The sequence below is a fragment of the Schistocerca americana genome, chromosome 5, assembly GCF_021461395.2.
Source record: "Schistocerca americana isolate TAMUIC-IGC-003095 chromosome 5, iqSchAmer2.1, whole genome shotgun sequence".
NCBI lineage: Eukaryota > Metazoa > Arthropoda > Insecta > Orthoptera > Acrididae > Schistocerca > Schistocerca americana.
Window position 1 is genome coordinate 659,214,713 of NC_060123.1, and position 18,954 is coordinate 659,233,666.

General features: G+C 39.8%; 1 protein-coding gene across 2 annotated transcripts in view; it reads right to left on the minus strand.

Annotated features, from left to right (window-relative positions):
* Positions 1–1,199: 1,199 nt before the first annotated feature.
* LOC124615796 (dystrophin-related protein 2-like) overlaps positions 1,200–18,954 on the minus strand; it is a 103,719-nt gene continuing 85,964 nt past the window's right edge. For both annotated transcript variants that reach the window (XM_047143925.1, XM_047143924.1), the window contains exon 11: positions 1,200–1,696. In XM_047143925.1, coding sequence (XP_046999881.1) covers positions 1,572–1,696 — 125 coding nt within the window. In that variant the 3' untranslated portion in view covers positions 1,200–1,571. The remainder of the gene's footprint in view (positions 1,697–18,954) is intronic.

Here is an 18,954-nt window from a genome sequence, read left to right on the forward strand (position 1 = left end):
CTTTCAAATAAATTTTGATGTTTGGTTCACTTACTCTCAGAACTTGTTGAGAATAACCAGCTTGTTCAGGCTGTTTTGAATGGTGAGATGGATCTGTGCAAATTAATTACAAGTAATAGCCATAATATATTGCACAATAATTATCACAGTAAACACAAAATGTTGATAAACAGGTCCGACAAAGAATAATCACGTAACTGGTACCATATGTCTACCAAACATCGTGACAGCTTCACCATCAATTTACCAAAGACCAAATGGTGTGAACGGCCACTCCACACTCACAGCAAGAAGCCATCAATACAACTGCAAGGTGCACAGAGGAAAAACGTGAAATGGCCACTGAATGGAAGATGGTGACTATCAGGAAAATGGGCAGCTATCTCACACACATATGATATCAGTTAATGTTAATGTGAATGCTGGTATGAGTCCTTTGAAATGGACACAAACAATTTCCTTCTCCACTCTAGTCTTGTGACTACTAATCCCCTGACCACTAAATTTCTAAGTGCCCCCCCTCCCCCCCTCCTCCCCACCAACCACAAAAAACCAGTACCATTCAAGCTAGAATCTGAAAGAATTTATCTACATCTACATGCATACTCTACACACAACTGTCAAGCGCATGCAGACGGTACCATACATGGTACCATACGTTACGGTTTCTTTCCATTCCAATCATATATGGAATGCAGGAAGAATCTCTGGATTCTTCACTTAATGCTGGTTGTTAAAAATTTGTAAGCAGACTTTTGCAAGATACCTGGCATTATCTTCAACAGTCTGCAAATTCAGGTATTCCCATGATGTTCTTCGATGAGAAACAAATCTGTGTCCGTTTGTGCTGCCCTGTTTTTGTATCCATCCAATGCTCCCTGTTAGCCCTATTTGGTATGGGTCCCACTTCCAGTGAATCTTACGAATTGTTAAACTGGTTGCCCAGACTATCCCTTTCATGAAATGAAGACAAAAATATGTGGACAAATATTAGTATTCACACTTGATGAGCAAAATAATTAATTTCAGTTTGTATTTGTTGAGTGACTTCACATTTGCTTCATTTATAATTTTGAGTACAGCATGATAGTGAGCGACTTTTAAGTCTCTGTTTTGGTTGTAAACATGACTATTTGCACTATGGCCACAACAACAATTGACTTTTTTTTTTTTTTTTTTTTTTTTTTTTTTTTAAAAAAAATACAATGCATGCTACATATTTCTAATGTAATATGTACTCATTCCTGTTCATTGCTCCTACTTACAATTAAGAGCAAAGGTGTTGCATATATATACATGTGCAGTTGTGTTTGCAGGAACAGTGCAGCTTAGGTAGTGGTCTCTTTGTCTTAGAAACTAAAACAAATGTTACATTGTAACGTATGCTTATGGGCTAACACTTTTATATAAAGATTACTTTTATTTTACTAGGGAGCTCTGTCCCTATTTTATGTGCCACAATCATTCACACATCTGCTTTTCATACACAGCAGCAGTTAAAAGTATTTTCTTCCTTGTTTCAGGTAGACTGAAATCTTATTTATATTAAATAAAAAGGCCAAAAACAAATGTTAAACATTTTTTGCATTTGTAGTCTTCTTTCGTTCTTCAATTCTGTTGATTAAAGTTGCAAGTAACTCTTCAATTTCAGTAGCTGCTTTCTCCAACTGAGTGTTGTCTCTACAAGTAAATGAATCTGAAAATAAATTAAGTAGGTCTGTCAGTCAATTAACAACCTTTCATCATTGACAATCTTATAATAAGTCTATAGCTACTCTAGCTGAGATGGTTAAAAATCAGGAAAAAACTATAGCATGGCTATAAATGAATGGCTCCAATACAAAAGCAAATTCATTGGCTTGGTATTTGACTAGCACACAAGAAAGACAATAGCACACAAGAAAGACAAGAAAAATTATGTAAAATATATGGTGGATCTTTATGTTTCCTAACTAATCTGTATATTTATGGAAGATCTGTTGTAGCCTTCTTGTCAGAATTGTATCTGTACAAGTTACTGCACATTCTGTCTGTTATTTAAAGATATTTTGTCAGTTTGCAAAAAAATGAAAAGACTATGATTCTTATAAGAAAGGAGCATGCATTTGTCACCATTCTCAATAAACATCTGATGTTCCTTTCATCCCATTAATATTATTATGACAGGATGAAAGCATAACTCTTCAGTTCTTACAGGTGTATGTTAAGTACAAAAAATTGTCAGGAGGTGCCAGATCTTTGGGGCAGATGTATATGTCTGAAATAGCAATCAGGCCATTCACTTGAGCCTCACTTCAACATCATAGATAGAAGCAGATAAATGTTAAAGATGTTAACTAAGATTTTCAGGGAATAAGATACATAAACTGTAAGGTGCACGAACATTTGAATTTATGTGTGGAAAACATTTAGGACAAAAAGAGCTTCACAAACTAAGCAAGTCAATAACATGTTGGTCCACCTCTGGTCCTTATGCAAGCAGTTATTCAGCTTGGCATTGATTGATAGAGTTTTTGGATGTCCTCCTGACAGATACCATGCCAAATTCTGTCCACTTGGTGCATTAGATTGTCCAAATCTTGAGAAGGTTGGAAGGCCCTGCCCATAATGCTCCAGTGTTCTTGATTGGGGAGAAATGCAGTAACCTCAGTGGCCAAAGTAGGGTTTGGCAACCATGAAGCAGTAGAAACTCTTGCCATGTGCGGGCAGGCATTGGCTTGCTGAAATGTAAGCCCAGGAACGCTTGCCATGGCGGGCAACAGAATGGGACGTAGAACATCATCGACGAACTGCTGTGCTGTAAGGGCGCCACGGATAACAACAGAAAGGGTTCCGCTATGAAAAGAAGTGGCATCCCAAACCATCATTCCTGGCTGTTGGGCCATATTGCAATAATGTTGGGCCATATTGCAATAACGCGTTTCACATAAAAACAATTTCGTATTGCATTGAGATCACACTTCACTCATTGCAGTTATCTTGGATATGAAGAACATGAATGTTACATTTTTCTTGGTCTCTGAAAATAGGTAATAGTAGAAGTATCAGCTGGACAGGCTGTTTTATATGTGTAAAATGCCTGTCTGAAGTGGTCTATAAAAGGCAAATGTTGTTAAGGTGATGAGTAATTGCTGCCCACATTCAAAGTTTATCTCAGTGGAACGCATGCCCTTCCTTTAATACACACCTGCAGCCATGCCCTGTTGTACATCCGCTCCTTCAGTAACGTGTTTCCACCTACGTAGCTCAGTAGTCAGTGTGTCTCACTGCTGTGCCTGGATTTGATTCCCAGTACTGCCAGGGATTTTTCCTTAGTGGGCAGCGTGTAACAGGATGCACTCAGCCACATGATGTCAACTGAGAAGCTACTTGAGTGAGAAGTAGTGGTTAGTATCTGGGAAACTGACAATAGCTGGGAGAGCAGTGTGCTGATCCCAGGCTCCTCCAAACCACATATATGTCTCACCATTGGTAGAGGATGGCCCAATGACTGGTTGGTACTACATGGTCTGTCACATGTGGTATGTGGAGCATTAATTAGATTTATAAAACTCTGATGAAGCTGGTAAGCTCTTAAACTGAGAGTGCAGCAACCTAAGCTAATGCCTTCATCCCTGTTTTATCATACAGCATGCCATATGAGGCCCTCAAAAAGATACTGCAAGACCATACAGTATCTGAGGAATAAAATGATCAGTTCCAATGGTGACTGATGATTTGACTGAGATGAATAGGAAAAATTTGATGTTCTCAAGCAAATAATTCCATACATAAGTGTTATTCGCCACTGAATAAAACTGCTGAGGTTCTGGGCTTAGTCACCACCAATGACCACAAACACATTTATTTTTTATTTATTAATTGTAGAATGGTGTCTACCCAGCTTTATCAGATGAAATTTGTAGCTGCTTAAGAACAAAAGCACTGAAACTGAAATGAACCTTGCACCAGGATAGGAGCCAAATAACTTTTATTTAATGCAACAATATTTTCAATGCATGTGTGGACACACACGCACACACACACACACACACACACACACACACACACACACACACAAACGCGAGTGCGTGTGCGCTCTCGCGCAGCGTGTACAACTACACTGTACCAGCACTGCGGCCCGACTAATACTTATAGTTCATAATATATCTGTTATTAAACAGAACATATTTTAACAAACTAATTTCCATGACCGTAGGCAGTCTTATTATTGGAGTGAAACTTTTTATATTATTCCTGAAGTATATGGAAACTTACTGATTTTAATATTTGGTACCGTGCATAAAGAGACCGGGTAGGTTGACATTTTGTTTGAGGGAACACAGTCATATGACAGCATGGGATAGTACAGTTCATTTGCCATTTGATGCAATACCCATTGTGCTAATGGAGTTAGAGCTTAAATTTTGTAAGTATGAGAAAAGTAGCAGTTTCATACTTTTACAAGAAAATACAGCATCAAATAATAATAAAAAGTAGTATGTATTCTCGTCATAGCTTGGTGTTTCAACCCTCACCCCACCCCACTCCCTTCCCCCCCAAAAAAGTAGTTTTTCTGCTCTTTCTGCTTCTTTTTACCCCTTACGGAAATACAAAAGTTGTATGGTCAAGGGGGTCTCTTTTGTCTCCATAACTATCTACATGTGGAATTTGAAATGTGATGAAACCAGTTCACAGCCCAGGATGGTCTGCAAGGGTATTTACATCGCACTTTAGTTGTAACCGAATGAGGAAGTGCGTTTGTTAAGACACTGGCTACAGGTTTGGGAGAATGGAGGCCTATGCTCTGCCCGGCCGTGCTGAATCATTTCATGTAAATTCTGGGATACTTCCTTAACCAAGGATATGGCCACTAGCCTATCCTCTCTTCATTAAACACATTTGTATAAAGACTGAATTATCAATACAGAGTAATTTAGCTAAGCCATTCACCTCCAGTATTGCAGGAACTGTTTTAAGATACCATAATTCTCTTTTCATCCAGATGACTAGTAAGAAGATCCTCATTAAACAGAGTCTAGTCTCTTTTGGTTTCAACTTCTTCTTCAAATGGAGTTATAGTAATTTATGCACTAGTGTCTTGGTATTTAAAGTGTCATATTCAATGGCATTTCACCCTCCAAAATCGGCTTATTAGTTTTGCAGTAATTCCGATATTTAGAATTTAGGCTATACGTTTTGGGCATGAAACCAATTGCTGTTGTGTATAGACATACCCAAATATTAAAATATGAGTATGTCACTTCAGATAAGGAAGAAACAGAGCTGCACCACATTGATACTAGTATAAAAGGGGTACAGACAAAAAGTAGGTTGAATGCATAAAAGTATGTAGACTGTGTCCAACAAGAATGACAATTCAGTAAATGTGCAAAAACTATTCTCTGAAGGGCACTAGAATACTAATCAGAGAGTAAAGGGCATGTCTGTAATGAGCAGAATGAATGAAATAATGTCCTGGAAACTGTTGCTCGTTATCCACATGCTAGCTCCAGAGACATTATGAATGCCTTTGGAATGAGTCAGCCCAGTATTGTTCGCATTGTGTCACTTCAACAGATTAACCAGCGGGACTGCAGAAGAGTCATGGAATTCTGTCGCTCAGTTATCAGTTGTCCTGAATGTTTACCTGATTTGATGGGACTGAACTTTCTTCTATGGGCTAAGCTCAAAGATGAAATCCATGAACTAGTTCTGATGACCCAAGAGGATTTAAACCATTACACTGAACAGTATGTGCACTGACATTGAAAGAATTTCTTCAGTCTATTGAGAGGTACTTCCGTCAATGACTGCAGATATGTATTGCAATAGGGTAGGCATTGTAAACACTATATGATGTAAATGAAATTTTAAGGACGCATTTATGACACAATATTTTGCGATTTCCTTTTTGTTGCTGTTGTTGGTGTAATTTTTCAAGGCAAGTGTGTATCTCAATGTTAAACTCGTGATGCAAAGTTATTATTTAACAATCTTTATTGCTCAGTTCCCTGTATTGCAAACTAATTCAGTTTTTCACATATATTTTTCCTTCAAGATTCTGGCAAAAACAGGGCACAATAGTGAGATCTTTAGCACCCATACTAAAATTTTATGAGATGAATGTGGATAAAGGGTGCAAAGTCATTAAAAACAGAGTGCGCACCCCCCCCCCCCCTCCCCCAAAAACCACACACAATCTCTGTCTGTCAAGGAAACTATAAAAATTGCTTATGTTGTCAGATTGAAAATTTGCAAAAAAACTAGGGGAAGCAATTTCAACAACTCAGCTCGTTGATCATTGGTATAAAAAGGAAGAACCAGTTTCTCTGCAACACCTTAAAATCTCCAGCCTAAAATCTTGGGCTGTGGTCTAAACACTTCACAATACTTTAAATCCTTTACAACACTTGTCTTGTTATCAGTTCACCCCACACTTGGCAATGATGTTCTGAAGCAACGTAGAAATCAGGGGTAATTGAGAGAACTGAATACACTCTCTGACCCTTTCTATGGCACTAATGCATATAGGCAACATTTACTCTCTGTGATCCAGAGACATTTGATACTCATAGGTGCAAAACTTGTTAGCAACGAGCATCCAAGTCAGAATCTTTGCATGTCTGTCTGTACAAATAGTACCACTTGTTAGAGATAGTATCTTTTTACTTTGTGTGTCTTCTGATTCACAATCATCTTTGGATTTATTTAGTAGTAGAAGTTGAGTTGTAATGTTAAATATCTTATGACTCTACAGTCTGAAATGAATAAAGTTGGTCATAAAAAGGATTTTGCTTACAGGCAACAATGCCAAACTATGGTTAGTTATTACAGTAGCAAATAGGTTCACAATCCTTTTATGGCACAAGGAAATGGCAATACGCTGTAAAGTTTTCTGTAACTTCATATCTGTCTAATGGTGATCCACAAGGAGATTCTGAGTCTGGAATCATAGCATGCAGGAGTGACAATGTTTCTGACTACAGTGAGTATGTCTTTACTAGGAAATCTGGTATGGTGATAGAAGAATTACATATAGAATCAAAAAGTGTGTCAGTGCTGATGTTGAAGACATTAATCCTACAGTGCTGGATGTTTTGTCTAGTATGTCAAATATTGACAAATAAGTAATAATCGAAGAAAAGTTCATCCATAGTATACAAATGGATAAAAGAAGACATTGCTTCAGATTCAACAATAGATTTCCCTGTTGCATTAGACTGTGTCAGATGACAACAGTTTTTGAAGTAGTTCTTGTGCTCTGAAATAATGAACACAATACTGAGGGAGACAAATCTCTATTCAATTCAGCTGACAACATTGTTTGCTGATATGAATAGAAATAAAGTGGAGCACCAGTATTTGTGTATTACCATAAGGAAAAAAGACTGAAATACAGTGAGGGCTATTCAGAAAGTAGGGAACATTTCCGTCTGATGCAGCTAGGTGCGCACCAATTGCATATATTTCAGTATGTGCATGCTTGGCAGCTCAGTCGGCATCCATCCGTGACAGCAGGAACATCTCTGTGCATCTGGTTTTTTCAATATTCGAATTTGAAATGTGTGCTGCAATTGAAAATTCCACCAGTTGTGAGGTGCGGTCTGTGATATGGTTTTTATTGACAAAAAACCTAAAACCTATTGAAATTTATCGTGAACTGTGCGAAGTGTACGGAAACAATGTAATGAGTAAATGTTCCATCTGGAAATGGTGCATTCAGTTTAAAAATGGACGAACCAAGGTTCATGAAGAAGAGAAGTGTGGACACCCGAGCATTGTGACTGACAATCTTGTTGTTAAAGTTGATGAAACGATTCGTGAAAACCGTCACTTCACAATAACGGAGCTTTCGCTTTCTTTTCTACATGTTTCGCAGACTTTGTTTTTTGAAACTGTCACTCAAAAGCTAGGCTACCACAAATTTTGTGCAGGATGGGCGCCCAAAATGCTTACAAAGCACCATAAAGAAGAGTGAATGGGGGCAACATTGACATTTCTGGAGGCCTACCACAAACATGGCGATTCATTACTGGATCAAATCGTAACCGGTGATGAGACCTTGGTGAAACATGTCAATTGCGAGACAAAATTACAGTCCATGGAGTGGGGGCACACAAGGTCCCCACAAAAACCAAGAAAATATTTGCAATCCTTGTCAGTAAGGAAGTTGATGGCGACAGTTTCTTGGGATAGGCATTGTGTGCTTCTTATTGATTTTCTCGAACGTGGAGCAACCAATTCTGCCCGGTACTGTCAAACTTTGCACAGCCTTAGAAGAGCAGTTCAAAACAAATGTCGAGGAAAGCTGACATCCAAAATTTTGTTTTTGCATGACAATGCCCGACCTAAAGAACTCCTTAATTCATTCAAATGGGAAATTTTCCCTCATCCGCTTGCAACGCAGCACTTTGATGACGACACAGAACTCCAGGCGGGCATAACTCACCAGCTGAAGTCTCAGGCGGCAGACTTTTACGACGAACGTCTTTCAAAGCTTGTCCACTGCTATGATAAGTGCCTCAATGTGCTTGGTGACTATGTGGAAAAGTAGAATGTCAGTTGCTCTTTCAGTTGCATATAATAAAATGTATTTCTTGTACTTAGCTTTCTTTTAATGCCAAAACGTTCCCTACTTTTTGAATAGCCCTCACATAAGCATTCCAGTGGCTGTGTGAGTAGAATACGTACCTCAAATTGGCAATTTTGCTTGTAAGGCAGCATCTTGTATTTGCAAAAAATAACAACAAAATTTAGAAAACATTATATAACATTGTTTGCATCATACGATGAAAACAACTAGTTAAATATTTGTTACAATGAAAATTATCAATGTTTGAAAATACAAGATAATTGGATGCATAAAAAATCAGCCACCAAGTCGTGGCAGGAGAAACCACATGAAACGGATATGGAAATGTGCAAACGTGTAGAGCCAATGGCTCCTTCTGGCAGAAGGGTAGAAGGCAGAGGAAGAGGGATGGAGGAAAAAGACTGGTGAGGTTTAGGTACATGGGGAGAGTTATGGAAAAGTTGACTAGAACCCCAGATCAGGAGAGACGTCCTGGATGGGTTGTGAAAGAAAGAATGATTGTCGATGCCTGCACCAGACGACATATGAAAACCTGAGAGCTTAAAGGTGAAAGAAAGAACAATAAGCGAGACACAGACTACTGAAAGAACATGCTGCAAGGGTCATTAAGAGTGGAAAGCTAAGTGCATTATTATGTGGTAGACATGGGGTGGGAAGATAAAATAAAAGGGGGGACAAAGAAAAGTAATAGTTACTGAAAAGAAATTCTAAGACCACAGATGCTGAAGAAAATTTAGCCAGACAAGTGATGATAACCAAACAAATGTTGTAACCCCGGTTCCTGCCTGTTGAGTTCTCCCTCCTGACACCAGTTTCTCAGAAGAGATGGAAGCTGGTGTCACAACATGTGCCTCTCCCAAATTTACATTAACTGCTGTGATCTTGGTAATTCTTTTTAGTAAATATTCCTTTGCTTCACGCCCCTTTTATTTTGTTGTTGTGGTCTTCAGTCCTGAGACTGGTTTGATGCAGCTCTCCATGCTATTCTATCCTGTGCAAGCTTCTTCATCTCCCAGTACTTACTGCAACCTACACCCTTCTGAATCCGCTTAGTGTACTCATCTCTTGGTCTCCCTCTACGATTTTTAAACTCTACGCTGCCCTCCAATACTAAATTGGTGATCCCTTGATGTCTCAGAACATGTCCTATCAACCGATCCCTTCTTCTAGTCAACTTGTGCCACAAGCTCCTTTTCTCCCCAATTCTTTTCAATACCTCCTCATTAGTTATGTGATCTACCCATCTAATCTTCAGCATTCTTCTGTAGCACCACATTTCGAAAGCTTCTATTCTTTTCTTAGCCAAACTATTTATCGTCCATGTTTCACTTCCATACATGGCTACACTCCATACAACTACTTTCAGAAACGACTTCCTGACATTTAAATCTATACTCGATGTTAACAAATTTTTCTTCTTCAGAAACACTTTCCTTGCCATTGCCAGTCTACATTTTATATCCTCTCTACTTCGACCATCATCACTTATTTTGCTCCCCAAATAGCAAAACTCCTTTACTACTTTAAGTGTCTCATTTCCTAAACTAATTCCCTCAGCATCACCTGATTTAATTCGACTACATTCCATTATCCTCGTTTTGCTTATGTTGATGTTCATCTTATACCCTCCTTTCAAGACACTGTCCATTTCATTCAACTGTTCTTCCAAGTCCTTTGCTGTCTCCGACAGAATTACAATGTCATCAGCAAACCTTAAAGTTTTTATTTCTTCTCCGTGGATTTTAATACCTACTCCGAACTTTTCTTTTGTTTCCTTTACTGCTAACTCAGTATACAGATTGAATAACATTGGGGAGAGGCTACAACCCTGTCTCACTCCCTTCCCAACCACTGCTTCCCTTTGATGCCCCTGGACTCTTATAACTGCCATCTGGTTTCTGTACAAATTGTAAATAGCGTTTCGCTCCCTGTATTTTACCCCCTGCCACCTTCAGAATTTGAAAGAGAGTATTCCAATCAACATGGTCAAAAGCTTTCTCTAAGTCTACAAATGCTAGAAACATAGGTTTGCCTTTCCTTAATCTTTCTTTTAAGATAAGTCATAGGGTCAGTACTGCCTCACGTGTTCCAACATTTCTATGGAATCCAAACTGATCTTCCCCGAGGGCGGCTTCTATCAGTTTTTCCATTCGTCTGTAAAGAATTCGCGTTAGTATTTTGCAGCTGTGAATTATTAAACTGATAGTTCAGTAATTTTCACATCTGTCAACGCCTTCTTTCTTTGGGATTGGAATTATTATATTGTTCTTGAAGTCTGAGGGTATTTCGCCTGTCTCAGACATCTTGCTCACCAGATGGTAGAGTTTTGTCAGGACAGGCTCTCCCAAGGCTGTCAGTAATTCTAATGGAATGTTGTCTACTCCGGGGGCCTTGTTTCGACTCAGGTTTTTCAGTGCTCTGTCAAACGCTTCACGCAGTATCATATCTCCCATTTCATCTTCATCTACATCCTCTTCCATTTCCATAATATTGTCCTCAAGTACATCGCCCTTGTATAGACCCTCTATATACTCCTTCCACATTTCTGCTTTCCCTTCTTTGCTTAGAACTGGGTTTCCATCAAAGATCTTGATATTCATGCAAGTGGTTCTCCTTTCCCCAAAGGTCTCTTTAATTTTCCTGTAGGCAGTATCTATCTTACCCCTAGTGAGATAAGCCTCTACATTCTTACATATGGCCTCTAGCCATGTCATATGTATGACATATGTATGTCATTGTTTTTGAAAATCCAACCCATAAGAGGGTGAAACAAGATTTTTAAAAAGATATTTCGTTACATTAAATACATTTTAAAGCTGAATTTATGAAAACTGGCATTTCACTTCTTGGTTAGACATAAAGAAATATTTGTTTGAGCATTAACGTTGCTATGGAAATACCTCTACAAGAACAAAAAAGGCATGATTAACAAAAACTTTGGACTCCAATTCCCAGAGTCACTTTTTGGTCAGAAGTACATTCAGAAAATACCCTGCTTATATGACCTTCATTAACATGAAAAACTTAGAAAGTGTTGCAATTTGTGACCAACATATTAAATAAAAACAAAAAATCTCTGCAGGCCACACAGTTTACGTGAGTGAAGCAGCTGGCACTAAGCTAATTGAATATAATTGGATATATAGGAAATCTAGTTAAAAATCAGGGGCAGGGGAATCTGCATAAAAAGGTTTCAGAACCAGTGGCTCCGTCCTCAGGCAGAGGAAACGAAGGGAAAAGACTGATGAGGTTTAGAAAATGGGAGGAGTTACGAAAAAGCCACCCAGAACCCTGCATTAGGGGAGTCTTGTTGGACAGGATGAGAATAAAAGACTGACTGTTGGTGCCTGCACTGAACGATATTTGAAAACCTGAGAGTTAAAAGTGGAAGATAAATAAGCAAGACAGAGATTACTGAAAAAGCATCATGCAAGAGTCAATAAGAGCGGAAAGGTAAGTGACTTATACAAGGTATACAGGAGTGGGAGTGGGGGTGGTAGAGTCAGGTCAGAAAATAAGATATAATAAAATAAAAGAATTTTGCGCAGAGCATAACTTAATCATAGCTAACACTTGGTTCAAGAATCATGAAAGAAGGTTGTATACATGGAAGAACCCTGGAGATACTAGAAGGTATCAGATGGATTACATAATGGTGTAAGACAGAGATTTAGGAACCAGGTTTTAAATTCTAAGACATTTCCAGGGGCAGATGTGGACTCTGACTGCAATCTATTGGTTATGAACTGCAAAAAGGTGGGAATTTAAGGAGATGAGACCTGAATAAACTGAAAGAACCAGAGGTTGTACAGGGTTTCAGGGAGAGCATAAGGGAACAATTGACAGGAATGGGGGAAAGAAATACAGTAGAAGAAGAATGGGTAGCTTTGAGGGATGAAATAGTGAAGGCAGCAGAGGATCAAATAGGTAAAAAGACGAGGGCTAGAAGAAACGGTTGGGTAACAGAAGAAATATTGAATTTAATTGATGAAAGGAGAAAATATAATAATGCAGTAAATGAAGTAGGCAAAAAGGAATACAAACGTCTCAAAAATGATATCGATAGGAAATGCACAATGGCTAAGCAGGGATGGCTAGAGGACAAATGTAAGGATGTAGAGGCTTGTCTCGCCACGGGTTAGATAGATACTGCCTACAGAAAAATTAAAGAGACCTTTGGAGAAAAGAGAACCACTTGTATGAATATCAAGAGCTCAGATGGAAACCCAGTTCTAAGCAAAGAAGGGAAAGCAGAAAGGTGGAAGGAGTATATAGAGGGTCTATACAAAGGCAATGTATTTGAGAACAATATTATGGAAATGGAAAAGGATGTAGATAAAGATGAAATGGGAGATATGATACTGCGAGAAGAGTTCGACAGAGCACTGAAAGACCTGAGTCGAAACAAGGCCCCGGGAGTAGACAACATTCCATTAGAACTACTGACAGCCTTGGGAGAGCCAGCCCTGACAAAACTCTACCATCTGGTGAGCAAGATATATGAGACAGGCGAAATACCCTCAGACTTCAAGAACAATATAATAATTCCAATCCCAAAGAAAGCAGGTGTTGACAGATGTGAAAATTACCAAACTATCAGTTTAATAAGTCACGGATGCAAAATACTAACACGAATTCTTTACAAACGAATGGAAAAACTAGTAGGAGCCGACCTTGGGGAAGATCAGTTTGGATTCTGTAGAAATATTGGAACATGTGAGGCAATACTGACCCTACGACTTATCTTAGAAGCTAGATTAAGGAAAGGCAAACCTATGTTTCTAGCATTTGTAGACTTAGAGAAAGCTTTTGACAACGTTGACTGGAATATTCTCTTTCAAATTCTGAAGGTGGCAGGGGTAAAATACAGGGAGCAAAAGGCTATTTACAATTTGTACAGAAACCAGATGGCAGTTATAAGAGTAGAGGGACATGAAAGGGAAGCAGTGGTTGGGAAGGGAGTGAGACAGGATTGTAGCCTCTCCCCGATGTTATTCAATCCGTATATTGAGCAAGCAGTGAAGGAAAAAAAAAAAAAAAAAAAAAAATTCGGAGTAGGTATTAAAATCCATGGAGAAGAAATAAAAACTTTGAGGATTGCCGATGACACTGTAATTCTGTCAGAGACAGCAAAGAAACTTGGAAGAGCAGTTGAATGGAATGGATAGTGTCTTGAAAGGAGGATATAAGATGAACATCAACATAAGCAAAACAAGGATAATAGGAACGTAGTTGAATTAAGTCGGGTGATGCTGAGGGAATTAGATTAGGAAATGAGACACTTAAAGTAGTAAAGGAGTTTTGCTATTTGGGGAGCAAAATAAGTGATGATGGTCGAAGTAGAGAGGATATAAAATGTAGACTGGCAATGGCAAGGAAAGTGTTTCTGAAGAAGAGAAATTTGTTAACATCGAGTGTAGATTTAAGTGTCAGGAAGTCGTTTCTGAAAGTATTTCTATGGAGTGTAGCCACGTATCGAAGTGAAACATGGACGATAAATAGTTTGGACAAGAAGAGAACAGAAGCTTTTGAAATGTGATGCTACAGAAGAATGCTGAAGATTAGATGGGTAGATCACATAACTAATGAGGAGGTATTGAATAGGATTAGGGAGAAGAGAAATTTGTGGCACAACTTGACTAGAAGAAGGGATCGGTTGGTAGGACATGTTCTGAGGCATCAAGGGATCACCAATTTAGTATTGGAGGGCAGTGTGGAGGGTAAAAATCGTAGAGGGAGACCAAGAGATGAATACACTAAGCAGATTCAGAACGATGTAGGTTGCAGTAGTTACTGGGAGATGAAGAAGCTTGCACAGGACAGAGTAGCATGGAGAGCTGCATCAAACCAGTCTCAGGACTGAAGACCACCACCACCACCACCACCACCACCACCACCACCACAACAACAACAACAATAAGTGTTAGATTTTTTTTTTTTTTTTACCGTCCCGTCGACAACGAGGTCATTAGAGATGGAGCGCAAGCTCGGGTTAGGGAAGGAAATCGGCCGTGCCCTTTCAAAGGAACCATCCCGGCATTTGCCTGAAACGATTTAGGGAAATCACGGAAAACCTAAATCAGGATGATTGAACCGTCGTCCTCCCGAATGCGAGTCCAGAACAACAATAAGTAAGGGGCCTATACTGTAGAGAGGGCAGATCTCCACCGAAATTTGCTTCTGCCCTCTTACAAAATATAAAATGCACTCAGTTAAAATGTCGTGTACAGTGATTTGCATGCCATGGGCTTCAAAGACTGGGGGGATCCTCGCACCAAAATAAGAACCCATATGTTAGGAAACAGTTCCCAATGCAGAGGGAGGTCATGGTCACTTCATCTCGTCTTAGTGGCCAGATAGTTAGCTTCATCAACTGCCTGCCACACATCCTCCCAAATCTGCTTGGATCTCAGATACAGCAGTGAAATGACAGCCTGCAGGGAAATCGTACATTGTGTCACGTCATGTTCCCTGCATTGCTCCTTAGCAGCTTTGTCTGCTTGTTCATTTGCCTAAATTTCCACATACCCCAGTACCCAACAGAATGACACCTGCTTCTCCTACTGTTGAAGGAAGTTCAGTTGGTCATGTATTAGCTGGATCATTTTTTCTGCTGGGTACATGTGCTGAAATGAGTGTAGGGCACTAACGGAATCACAGCTGATGAGAAACTGTTTGACCTCATCTACCCCAATGCCTTCAGGAATGCACGGAGCTCTGCGCTAAACACAATATATTCATGAGGAAGGTGAACCCTAAAGACACATTCAGTGAACACCTCTGAACAGCCGAGGGAATCCCTGGTTTGGAACCATCAGTAAACACAATTTTAAAACTGAGTCACCTATCTAAAACACTAAAAAACAGAGTCTGAGACACAAAATTTGGAGTGCAGTCTTTCTTGTAATTCAAGAAGTCTAAAATACACTGTCCAGTAATGCGATCTTATGCCGAAAACTTGAATAGCCACCTTCTGCAACGTGGACTACTATGAGACATGCAGGAAGAGATTCAATGAAGTTCTGGACGGTACCAACAGGGATGTGGAGCATAAAACGTGATTCATCTGGAAAGGTCACCTGTTGTCTTAGCATTTGTCTCTGAAGAAATGCAGTCAGCATGAGTGCATGAACAAGGCACCTGCTGCAGAGGCTCACACACACCAACGTTCACCAAAAGATCTTTAAGGAGACACTGTTGGTAGCTCTTTGCTTTATCTGGTCAGTCAGTTGCTCAGCAGTTCCACACCTATTTGCTTGGACACATCTCCACATCCATCGCTCACCTCTGTCATCTATGGCCCAGGGTGTACCATAATAGCCTCAGTGCCAGTTTTGAATAGCGCCATTTTGCCATCCATGGTATACTTTAACCATGGTGGCACGTGAACCATTTACAGACATAGCCATTTTGGAAATGCTTCCATCCTTTTGGACATAACGTAAATCACATTACAACAATGACTGTCCCATCAACACACTTAATATGCCCTTCTCTGCTAGCACCGCCACCTGCCATTTGTTACTGGTTATTGCACATTGACATTGAACATAGTCGGTGGTCACATTAATGTGAATGGACCGTGTTTTTCTGGGCCTCTGTAACAGCCAAGGTGGAGATCAGCTCCAACCTTGGTGTAAAACTGTAAAACCTGCCACACCCAACTGCAAAAGGCAATCCTTCACAAGAATCCACAGAACACCTTTGCTTGTTGTCCATTATAAATGAGCCTTTCCACTGGTAGCTGAGTAACAATATGTTGTCGGGTGCAGATTGTTTGGTGTGGACATTGTCTTATAGGCTTATTGCACCATGAGGAGTTGTTGTCTGATGCGTAGCAGTGGCTCACTGGCCCCAGCATAAAAGCTCAGAATAGGGTTGGTTTTAAAGACCCCAGAGGCCAGCCAAACCAAATAGTTCATTGACTATCAATTTTCCAGTTGTCTAACATAAGGTAATCAAAATTATTGCACGAATTACCAATATTACGCCAACAGTAAATTTGACTCATATTATTACAAAGCAAAATATAATTTCTATTTTCATCAACTAGCCATGAGCCTGTCTTTATCTACCCCCATCGGACTGTACGTCGGCAGTTTGAGGCTATTCATTACCCAGTTAACATCTGTATGTTGGTGTGCTTAATTATCAGGTTTCAATAATTTTGTCAGTTTATAAGTAACAAAGTTCATATACAGTAATCTTGTGATGAAAGTCACAACCGGGAATACTTCCAACAATATTTATATGCAAAAAGAACAGGGCCTCGATACAGCTCAAGTCATATTTCCGCATCAAGGCTTGATGATCAGTAAAGGCCAAAATGTAAAAAGCTTTCATTTGATTTCAATATCTGAATCTGTATCGGATATGTTGCAACTGTTAAAACTTACTACATGTGGTACAAACTTAATTTAATGGTTTTTACACTAGAGAAAGTAGAGAGGTCATAACTCAGTTAATAACCATTATTTTATGAATAAACAATTAATATTATTAAGAGAACTGTTAGTGAACTGTGTGAGACTCGACTTTCTCCCAGTGTACACAACATTCAAATAACCTATGGGAATGCAGCCAGGTGAAGTCATTGACAACTGCTGGTATTTCGGCATAAGCACACCCTGCCATTTTCAAAGCATAATAGCATATGGCTTGGAAAGAGTAGAGAATGCTCTTGCCTAAATATCGGCATTTGTTGATGATGTCACTCAGCTGCATTCCCGTACGTTATTTGTTACTGAATCGATCATCAGCAGAATGTACTTAAAATTAAATAAAAGTGAAAAGATTTACAACTTAAATCAGTGGTGTTGTGTGTGTGTCATTTAACTGAGTGACCACAAATCAAAACAATTTCAGAGTATGAGAGCTCATTTCATAGTGCACCAGCAAGGATTTACAGCAACATCACTGGGTTAGTATGGTTCCAAAGTGCCTGCTCCACCCTATGTTCAACAATCAGGCACATGAGGTTTTCAATTGCTCTACCTCTGGGGCAGGTGCCTGCAGAGCCCCAAAGCACACTGTGTGTGTTAAAATCACCACAGAGGACAAGGGGAATGGGGGAGCTGAGCTGAGTAAGGTGGTCAAGGAGAGCCTCTTTGTTTCGCACCTCATGTGGGTGCAGGTAGAGGGAACGTATTGTTAACCTGTGACGCACATGCACTGATACCGCAGCACCTTGTTTTCTCCTGAAGACTGATAAGCGTTTGCCTATCCTGAGCTAATATACATAGTTCCTCCACATGGGTTGTAAGCCCATTCCAGTTACACTGAAGTATGGAACACATCTTAACAGTGAGGTTGTCCTCTACCTTTCTTCCACAGTGTGGAGGTTGCAGAGGAGGGGGAGCAGAGGCGAAGGAGATCCATACTATCAATGATATGGTCATCGTCTGATCCATCCGACAGGACCGATGTGGCAAGGCCTGATGGCTCCGGATGTGATCATTTTGGACTGTTTTTTGTTCCAGCCTGGATTTTGTGGATAGTGTAAGGTAGTTTTAACAGAGACAGTTTGTTGGTGACCTTCGTCTGCTCTGAGCCTGTTATCATTTCTCACATTAGGTTTTGCAGCTACAATTATTTCAGCTGTAAGAGAGCTTTGCTGTTGGACGAGCGATGGAGGCTAGCAGCTGCATTCACAAGTGCAGGCTGATACGCTCTGCTCAGCTATAAAAGTCTGGATGCCAGTACTACTAATCTGTACAGACTGCAACACTGAGGCAAGCGACTTCACAAAAGTAGGTGACTATGTAATCCTAAATATCTTCTTCCTGTCAGAGTATAAGATAAGTTGAGTGCCAAAAATCTCTGTGTCTTCTACAAAGATGTTCCTTGCTCCAAACTGATGGACTTCAGGGCATCTGACACTCATGGGTGGGGCAGTACGTTGAACATCTAGTTTGTGGGCAGCAGCCACATATTCCACACATAGCCTGACTCTTATGGCACATGGTGGTGCAACTGAAGCATTGAACTAAAGCAGTGCAGCGGATTAGGTGCACTCTTTGACACAAAACATGACCAGTAGATGGCACTGCAGTGTCTGAGACATGACAATTGTGACATGGGGGCAAATAACATGGCTATGCTGATAATACTCTGTCTATCTATCTGTAGAATCCGGTAACACTACAGGCTGAGGCTTCTTAGAGGAAGGCTTGTCTTCTGTTGGAGCTGTTGTACGATATCTACATCTTTGGATCAGTGGTAGGTCATGTGTCATCTGAATGCAACATCTTGGAGTCAAGACCATTACTTGTCCAAAATTTTTTATGATGCATTCTCTCTGAATACCGAAGTCATGAGTATTAGGGTAACACAGATACAACGTATATCAGTTTCTGCCAGACCAGTAATAATGACAAATC